At 38.3% G+C, this 9,811-nt stretch overlaps 1 protein-coding gene across 5 annotated transcripts in view; it reads left to right on the forward strand.

The window, feature by feature from the left end:
* GNB1 (G protein subunit beta 1) overlaps nucleotides 1-4,288 on the forward strand; it is a 37,415-nt gene extending 33,127 nt beyond the window's left edge. For 4 of the 5 annotated variants that reach the window (XM_051637271.1, XM_051637270.1, XM_051637273.1 and 1 more), the window contains 2 exons: nucleotides 2,067-2,178; nucleotides 2,563-4,288. In XM_051637271.1, coding sequence (XP_051493231.1) covers nucleotides 2,067-2,173 — 107 coding nt within the window. In that variant the 3' untranslated portion in view covers nucleotides 2,174-2,178; nucleotides 2,563-4,288. The remainder of the gene's footprint in view (nucleotides 1-2,066; nucleotides 2,179-2,562) is intronic. The other variant, XM_051637275.1, reaches the window with a different exon arrangement.
* Nucleotides 4,289-9,811: the final 5,523 nt, after the last annotated feature.

Here is a 9,811-nt window from a genome sequence, read left to right on the forward strand (position 1 = left end):
CATGAATGTTGCTACTTATATAAATACTACTTTTCCTGATATTTGTAGCAGTATCTGTAGAGGCAACCAAGAAAAGAACAAACTGTGGAGATTATCTTGTGAGGAAATGACTATGAAACTTGCAGAGCAACTCTGCCAAGCAGAATATTCTTCCACATGCAGTTGAAAGGATTAGTTGCAAGTTGCATTACTTGGTGCAAATTTGCTCATTGGTTTGAGAGGAGGATTTACTGCAGGTAGAAGAAAATATAAGCATACATGTAATCCTGGAATACACCAAAATAGTTTCCATTGGGTTTGCTAATTTCTGTCTCTAGCAACTTTGTTTTACTACTCAGATTTTATTCTTTGTTTCCTCCAAAATTCATTGTAATTTTTATCAGTGCTCAGAAGTTGAAACTGAGGACACTCAGTTCAGATCTTGTAAAAGAGTGTTTGGCTCTATTTGCAGATTAATGGTACAATTATTTCAGCACTAAAATATATTTGGTGAATCAGCCTTGTCTGTGTGTTGAGGTTCTTGTCCTTTGTTGAGATCATAAATGTGTATATAAGCCTTGGTGGAGATGAATTGAGACATTTCTCTTGATTCGTGTGTAGGTTAGTTTACAGTTGGCTGTATTTAAGTACTGTGATTTTTTCCTGGTATTTTTTCTTGGAAGGACCTTCACTAAGAGAAAGATTGGGAGGTGGTGATCTTGCCTACCTGTAGCAATGAGAACCAGTTCTTTATACTGCCCTGGGTTTATGGTCTGTGCACTCATGAAGTGTGATTATTGCCAAGTTTTAGAAGTGATTTAACTACTTTTTCACATGTTCAGCTTATTGAAATGTTCTGAGACTTCAGATTGCTGAGCAGATTTGACACTTCTGTCATGCCTGATTCTATATTAAATACCTTTTTGATTATTTATTCCATTCAAATTGTGTAAGACTTCTTGGTGCTCTCTTCGCTTTACCAAATTGCAGCCCATACCAATGGTGATGGTAGATGAATATTGGTATTGTCTGTTTCAATACTTAGGGTTTGGCTTCTGCAGGAGGCTTAGACACTTGCATGGATTGAACAGGATCTGGAGGTGAACGGTGTTACTCACACGGTGTTACTGCTTTCACAAAGTGTGCCAGAAATGTTACTACTTCAAACATCAAGAATCCTGGTGTAAGAAGTAGTCATTTTTACACTGAATAGTGGAAAAAAATATTAATTTTTAAACATAACAGTTTGTGTAAGCACTAAAACTGACTTAATTCATGTTCTGTGTTGGAGAGTAGTGAATGGCCCCCCAAAAAATCCCAAAAGTATGAATGAGGAGAGTTCCATGAGCAGTGTAATTGATGTAGAAAGATTAATTTTAAGTCTGTCAAGAATATCTGAGCTCAGTGCTGTGGACTGGAAAGAGCTTGAACATAATTGGGTTTTCTTTTCATGTCTTTGAAACTGTTAAAGGGGATAGAGGAAAATGTTGGCTACTTTAATTTTTCTGTTTAGTGTCTGAATTCTTTTTTTAATGATACTATAATTGAATTGTAGCAGATCTCCATATTGACAAATAGATTGTATGTAGGAGTTAAAATCTTGTAAGTGCTTGTAAACTTAGATAAAATTGGATGAAAAATGCTTCAGTGTTCATAACATAATTCAGCTTAACTTTGATTTTACACAAATTTTGTAGAATCTAAGTGAACTTTATCAGTATGGAGAGGAGATACTATGAGCTATGCAGTGCATGCTTGTACTGTATTTATTGCTAGGACATTGTCAGCAGAAATTTTGGGGCTGTGATTTCACAACTCACAAGAAACCAGTAAAGGTCATAATGTGGGGAATATATAAAGCAAATTCAGGGGTAATGTATTATTTGCTGATTTACCCCTTGTGAATCTGCCCAGTTATATCTAAGCTTTTGCTTTCAAAGCCAGAAGCATTTAAAAATTCCAACCCTGTTTGTCCACCATTTTTGAATGTACAGGTTGACTAAAGGTGTGTGCCTCAGTGTTACTTGAACTGAAATATGAAATCAGCAAGGTGATGTCACGTGTTTGTTGCATGTTCTTATTTATAGGTGTCCTTGCTGGTCATGATAACCGTGTCAGTTGCTTAGGTGTGACTGATGATGGCATGGCAGTGGCAACAGGATCATGGGACAGCTTCCTCAAGATCTGGAACTGAAGTAGGTAGGTGTCCAATTAATAAAGGCTCTCCACGTTAGGTGTTCAGAATGCTTTTCTGCAGGTCCAAACAGTACTGTGTTACTGATGCTGCACGCGTGGGGTTCAGGTTAGGAAAGTCACTGAGCCGGGAAAAAAACCCAGTTTTTTTAGAAGGCTGTTTGTTTAACGTGTGCAGTGGCACTTTTGTGATGAACTGGTTTTGGTGTATTTTATTTTCTGGGTAGGGAGGAATGTGTGGTCTTTGGAATCTGGGTTGGTATATAAATGGTGTTCCTGAAAATGGTGAGATAATGACTAATTACTGCAGGGGGGGGAGCGAGAGCAAAGCTTGAAACTTCATCAGAGTTTATCCAAGTGCAGCTCCTAACAAATCTTTTTGTGTGCCAGAAGAGCAGCGGACTCCATGACTGGAAGAAGTTTCCAACGGTTGAAAATTAAAAAGATAGCATATCCAATCCAACCATACTAACTTGGACCCCATCCTCCCCAACTTCAAAGGGCAAGATCTTTTCCGTCTCCTGTTGCTGAAATGAAGAGCACAATTACCTTTCCGAGAAGAATTTCTGTGTTGTAAGCAAAATGAAATTGTGCATTCCTTTTGGGACCATTATTTTTTTTTTTGTCTTGAGAATAAAAAAAAAAATGAAACACTATCATAAAAGCATGACCAGAAAATAAACTTGAGCATAATTGTGAAACAGTTTAGCTTTCACTGTAGTTTCCAAGTTGAAGTTAAGGACTTGATCTCACACACTCGCAAATTTTAAAGTCATGTTTGTAGCAAGATTTTTTTCAAGTTTCCTTTTTAAATACATTTCTTTATGTAATTTAATTGAGCAAAACAAGGGAGTCCTAGCCCAGAGCATCTGGGGGTTGTTAACGCTGTAAATTTAGTCCCTGATTTTTTTTATTTTGTTTTCTAGTATCACAGATAATTGTTGCACAAAACTTGGCATATATAGGATAATGTTAAGCAGCAAGGTAACCAAGCACATGCTGTAAAAGGTAATGAATGCTTGTTTAAAGAATCCTTTCACCTTTTATGGATAACAAATGCAATCCTTGGTCCCTCCTGCCCCCCCTTTTTTCACCACACTGATTTTTTTAATCTGTTTTGGTTTTGTCCACTTGAAAGGGCAGTTTATATATCCTAACACTATCCTATAAGTCTCAACAACCAGGAATCTCTGTTTTCAAAAGAGACCTATCCTACACTTGGGTATTGAGTCAATTCTTTGTGTATGAAATGATGTACAAATCAATGTTTTGAAAATAATGATCTTGAACTTTCTAAGTTAAACAAAAAAAAAACAAACCTTTTTTGATTGTTTGCCATATTGGGTGGGTTTACTCTTAGAATCGCATGCTGTAGAAATGCTAAAAAGTGCATATTGGACTAAGTCCTTAGATGTTTTTTCTTTGAAGAAATAACCTGTTTAAAAACTGTAACCATTGTTGCTGTATTCATTTATTGTTGCTACTCTGTGCATAAATCTATGAAGAACTCAAGTACAAAGCTATGCACGTTTTGGAGTAGCGTGATAAGTCACTTTTTTTTTTTAAAAAAAAAAGAAACAGCCTGTTCAAACAATCGCTGTCAAAGATTCTGGGGTGTGGGAGGAGGGAACCTAGACCATCTTCTTTATAAATCAGTTCCTCACAGCCAGTTCCTCTTGTAGGATGAGTCCTTTGCATCTGATCAGAGTAATTTTTGTAACGAGCAGGTTTTCCTGGCTTTCTTTTCAAATAAAATGTTAAAAGCAGCAGTGTTTGGACAGCAGATTGTTCTGTTAAACTTTCCTATCTTCTCACTGTATCCAGAAATGCTCCTTCCTAGCAGCAGTAGTAGCTTTTCTCCATTTTGTTTTTTCTGCAACATTCTGTACAAAAATGTGCTGTAATTGTGCGTTAGGCCTGGATTTGGCATAAAAGATGAATTCCCTCTTACTCTCTTTCATGAAACTACTCTGTAGAGCTTTCTCCACGCCCTGTATCCCTCTTCACCTTTTGTATTTAATTTTAAAGTCAGTGTACTTCAAGAAAGCTGGATGCAAGATAGATACTATATTAAAATGTAATGTTATTTAAGATGTAATAAAGCAGTTTGACATGAGTTTTGACTGATCTGTTTTGCAGCTTATTGTTCAACCCACAAAACAGCTTCTGGTAGGATTTGAGTTATGAAATAAACATGTATGAGACAAGTGTATGCTGCCCCAAAACTAATTGTTCAGGATCTGGAAATAGATGTGTAAATATGTGATATATGGAACACTGAAGAGCAGGTATGTGGAGCTTAGTGGCTGCAGACATTTTCCTTCCTCCATTCTTATCTATTTAAGAAGGACATTTCTTGGTTTGATTGAAGCTCTCAAGTAGCTCCAGCATCAGAAACTGCTGGTAGCTCCTTAGCTCAAACTCAGCTCAAAAGTAGCTGGTATAGTTCTTGTGGTATGCATCACAAAAATGCTTTGTGGAATTTTAATGAGTTAACACCTGAAGTAGGAAATCAGAGCAAACTGTTTAGTAACTTCTTTTAAAACTTTTGTCCTTTAATAGGAAAAGAATTGAGCGGAACATCTTGGGTTACTGCCATTTGAGGATCTGACCAAGTAAGCTCTGTTGTCATTGTTAGCTATCCTTACTGTAGGTATTGAGAAGGGTAAGTAGTTGTTGTTTTAATGCCCAGTAAGAACCAAGTCTCCACCAGGCAGAATTATATCCAGGGGGAGGAAAAAAAGGAAAAACATTAGAGGATTTTATACCCATAGAAGCAAATTCCTGAAGGAAGTGTTGAAAGGTTTAACAACTTGGTCCACTTGAGGGTTTTGTTATGTGTTTTTAGTGGGTAAAGTGTTGTCTTTTGTTCTGACCTACACAAGAGTGAATTACCCCTCATTTTACATCAACTAAGAGAAATTCCAGTGCCATGGCTTGGTTTCATGCCAAACCTGGAAATTCTTGGCCTCCATGGAGAAGCTTTTAAAAGCAGTGAGTATGGAAAATATGATGGTGCCATTACTTAACCAGCAGCCATTAACTGTGAGCTTTGGGTTTTTGGACTGCAAAATACTGGGAAGTAGTTCATGGCTGGAAATGCTTAAAACTAGGAAGTCAGCTTTTAAGTCTTTTCCAGTTCCAAATGGTATAGCTGTTTTTTCCACTCACGTGGTACCATTTTATTCCAGCGGATGTTTCATATGTGACATTGTCTGGTCTGTAACAAAACCAATGCAGACATGACCTGTCTTGCCTTCCTGAATCTCTCTCCACATGTTAAATTTCTGCTTCCCAGCCATGCTGAGAATGCCTTTGCTGTCAATCATGTACAATACAAGTTATTTGAAATGCAAACAGTTGCAAATCCCTCTTGTTACAGAGAGTACTTCTGCTAAATGTGTGACCCTCTAAATGACATTATCTAAATATCTGTCTTATGTTTAGTTGTTTAGAGAGCTGTAACTGGAGAAAAATGGGTTTGTGAAGGGAGAGGCACTAAACTCTTGAGCCGTTCACTTTGGGCTAAGTCTCTGAGTTTTGAATGTCTTTAATTTTAAGCTGAGCTTGGATCAGTACCTGAATGGCTTAAGTAATCTCACCTATAGTGCTAGCACACAGCAGCTCTTCCTGTAGGCTTTGAAAAAATTCTGACTGGAAGATCATTCTGGGATGTGGTTCCAAAAGGGCAGCTTCACCAAGCTGCTGGCACATTTCCAGGGCAAGGATTCCTAAACTGAGAACACTAATTTGTGCAAACAGTTTGTCTCTGCTTGGTTTTCATGGCAGCAGTTGCAGTTTCTTACTAGTAGGCTCCTGAGTGTGTATTAGATACATGAAGAGATGAGAAGTGGTGTCTCTGCAAAGGAGGGTGGAGTAAAACTGTGTTTATGAAGCATGTTAGATGACAAAGGTGGAGAAAACCAATGGATCTGAGGTATTTGGATACTGAGTTGGGAGTGGAGGTGGGAAAAAGAGTCAGTTCTCTGGTTCTGCCGTGGGAAGTGTCATGCTAACTATGAATTTCCATGGGATTGGAATCCTCCCATGGAGCTGGGAAGAGGTAACAGATTTCTCAATCTCAGCACCTAGAGTTAAGTCTCAATTATAATGTTTTCCGTGCCCATCATGGCCTTTAATTTGTTAGTGAATTACATGTATTTTAAAAATCTAAGATCCTACTGCTAGACCTTGGTTGGGCATTTTTAACTTTTGACCATTAAATGTTTGACATTTGACCATGACAGTGTATGTTCTAAATCAGCTGTGAAACATACTTAAAATTACTGATTGCATCATGTGCTATAAGAGCTAAAAATAGAATTACCTGGTTTCTGGGAAGTGGCAGAGGAAATAAAGTGCCATAAAACCTGTCACCCTTGCTGAGTTCTGTGTAACTTGGTCTGAAACAAATCAGGATCCTGTGAGGTGTTATGATTGATACTGGATCTAGTGTAGGTGTAACCATGCATTCAAATTTGAGGAATGGATAAAAAGAACTGACTAATCAACAAGTTCTAACAGTAGTTATTTTTGGATAGTGATGATCTTGTTTTCTTACTGTAATCTTTCTAAAGTCTGTTTGCTGTAAACATCAGGTTACTCAATGGCTCAGAGCTGAATTGGTCACTTTCTATCTATATTACATTCCAGTGTGTAATAATTCTCCTGAAGAATGTGAAATGTTAACTCTTGTTAATTTAGAGTTGTATGAGAAAGGGAAACAGTAGAGCTGGAGAAAGGTTGGAAAGAATAAAGAGTAGATTTCAGTTCTGCTGTTCTAGAACAGGGATGTTTGGCCTGTTCCCTTGTCACCCCTGCTCTGACTGGCCTTGCCACCTGGAAGCTCCTCATGTGCCCAGGGATGGGAGCAGACATCTTGTATCTTTCTGGCAGTGTACTTTGCTGATTTAGAGATTATTACTTTGGTCCAGTGCACCTGATAAGTTAAAAAAAAAAATAAATTCTCCTCTGTCTCCTTCCAGTCTTTTCTTGAATGTGACTGGATGTTGTGTTTGCCTTCTACTGATCTTGTGAAACCTGATCTGCTAGTAGAACAAAATCCATGGGCCTGCTCTGTCAGCCACTTGGGCTGAGAAAATGAAGGTCTTGATTCTGACGTGGCTGGATGTTGTTCCAGGCTGCACTGCCCCTGTTAATCCATCTCTCCAGGAAACCCTGCTCAGACAATCTGTGGTTCCTGGTTCCTGGCAGGAGCTGGGACTTGATGGGCACATTTTTGGCCTGACGTTTGGGTCTGTCCCTCACTGCCTCCTCGTTTGTGCCCTCTGCTTGTTGAAGTGTTGAAATGCAGACCAGGGAGAAGTTTGGTTTTTTTACTCTATGGGCTAAATCAATTTAGTAGAAGGAGGAAAGCTTAAGCTTACACTTCCCATGGTGATTCCTGAACTCCTGTCAACGATTGACACCCTGTGGGCTCCCAGATAAGGAGCTCTTGTGTTCCAGAGCCTCCCTCTCTGTTAATTGGATCCTGTGTGTTCATTAAAGAAAGGCCAAGTTATATCATTCTGAAACTCTTTACTCAGTTTTTTCTTCAAATGTCAATACTAAAAAGTGTCTAAGGAGTATTTTGAAAGTGAACATGGGATAGTAACACAGACTGTGTAAAATTTCCCAGTATGTCACAGAAATGTGAATAAAAGCTGGGTGAGCCTCTCTGTGCTTAGAGAGCTGGCTGCTAAAAACTCACCCGTTAGAGACACAGGTAAAATACTCATCCAAGTAATTCCAGGCTTAAACCAAGTCAGTTTTGTCCTAAAATAGAACAAAGAGACTCTTATTTTCCTTTTTTAATTATTCATAAGCCATTTGCTCCAGATTAGTGCAGTGAGATGTTATTGACCCTGAGGAGGTAATAATCTGTTGAAGTGGAAGTGAAAAAATGAACAGTTTATTTGATGTAACAGATTTATAAATGGCAAAATTGATGAGGGAGGGCAAAGTCTGTTAAAAAAGGATGAGATATCTAAGATGGTAAAATGCTTAGTTCTCATTAATATTATGTATAACAGTACAAACAGTGCAGCTCCATCTGGTGGAGTGAAACATAGTGAAGATGGGTGGTCAGAAAAGAAAGTGTGTGTGACAAAGGAGCCCATGCTGAATTTGGCTGCAATATGTGCTCCTAGTACACGTAACCCCTTCTTTTTTTATCTTCAGTGTCCATTGAAGGTGTCCTGATTTTTCCATGAAGAACTTACAAATAAAACTTTTTCTAGTGTTTACTTTTGTATGGATTTCCTTTTCTGATTTTTCATGTAAAAGCCTCAGATGGCATAAGTTAAAATTAGCCAGTGTTAACTGGAGCAGGGACTCTGAGACAAATTTAAATCCAGCTCTTATTTAGAAAATGGATGAGATCATGAAGAGCCCCAGTAATTCCCTGTACTCGCCCCCACTGCAATTTTTCTGAACTCCCTCAGCGTTTTTGACACACCTCCTCACCTCTCTGATCTGAAGTGCTTGCTCTTTTCAGCTTTCCTCCTCTGCTTTAGATAGGAATTGGGGATCTGGAGTTTCTAATGAAGATACTTTGATTGACAAGGTGTTCATACTAAGATTAGACTCTGATAGCCACTTTTGAACAGTGTAGTGAAGTGCCTTTCTGCAGGGGAAAGGAGTATTGCTGTGGTATGTACTGCTCTTGTATCTGGAACCATCACAGAAATTTCAAGCTCTTGTTTGCAAAAGCAAATGTTTTAAGATCTATAGAATTCTAACATTTAGTTTTTGTCTCTTTTGTAAAATAAAGATTCATGTTGAGTGAAGAGCAAGTAGGCAGCAGCAGATCCTTTTCCACTGGCTGGTACATGAGAGTGAGTCACTGTATATATTTATCTTTCATTGATTTTTCACCATAGTTCCTTATTTTTTTATTTAGTGATTTTAACTTTGTGATATTATAGACAGAACTGAAACAAGGTCTAATGGGAATAATGAAATTTGATCTTTGGCTCCCTAAAGCTGGTGGTTAATCCAGTGGGAAGAACAAGACAACTTGTGTGCAGACCTGCACAAGTTTTACAAACCCATGATGTGAAATTGGAAATATGAGCTACATTTCTAACCCATTTGATGGTACCATGGCTACTTACCTTGAAGTCTGACTGCTAAACTGGAGTCTTGAAGAGCTGTCTCAGTTGTCCTTCAGTACATCAGAAACCAGGTAACGGGACCTTTTCATATTTTCAGAACCAACCACAGGAGGCCATCTTCTGTAATTGAATAGGGGAGTATCTTAATTCTACACTTAGTGGCACTGGCTGCATTTAAATCAAGTAATACAAGAAGCTGCCAGAGTTCCTAAAAAGTTGTATTCCAGAAAAGTAGGTATCAGCATGTGTACCACCTGTGACATGGGCTGTACTTGGAGGGAAAACATGCATATTTGTTACACCTCCCTTAGCTTGCAGGTGCATAAATGTCCTGAAAACTCACAGAAATGTTTCTAAGAGATTTTAACCCTCAGAGCACTAAAAATCTTAGCAGTCACAAACAAGACAAGTCTTACATATTGATACAAATATCTCTAGTGTCATTTATAGTTCTATGCCTGTGTTTGCCAGTAAACTTGGCTGTGGGCCCTTCTCCATGACACTGTGGATCTTGTGAATGCATT

This window comes from Apus apus, chromosome 20 (genome assembly GCF_020740795.1).
Source record: "Apus apus isolate bApuApu2 chromosome 20, bApuApu2.pri.cur, whole genome shotgun sequence".
Taxonomy (NCBI): domain Eukaryota; kingdom Metazoa; phylum Chordata; class Aves; order Apodiformes; family Apodidae; genus Apus; species Apus apus.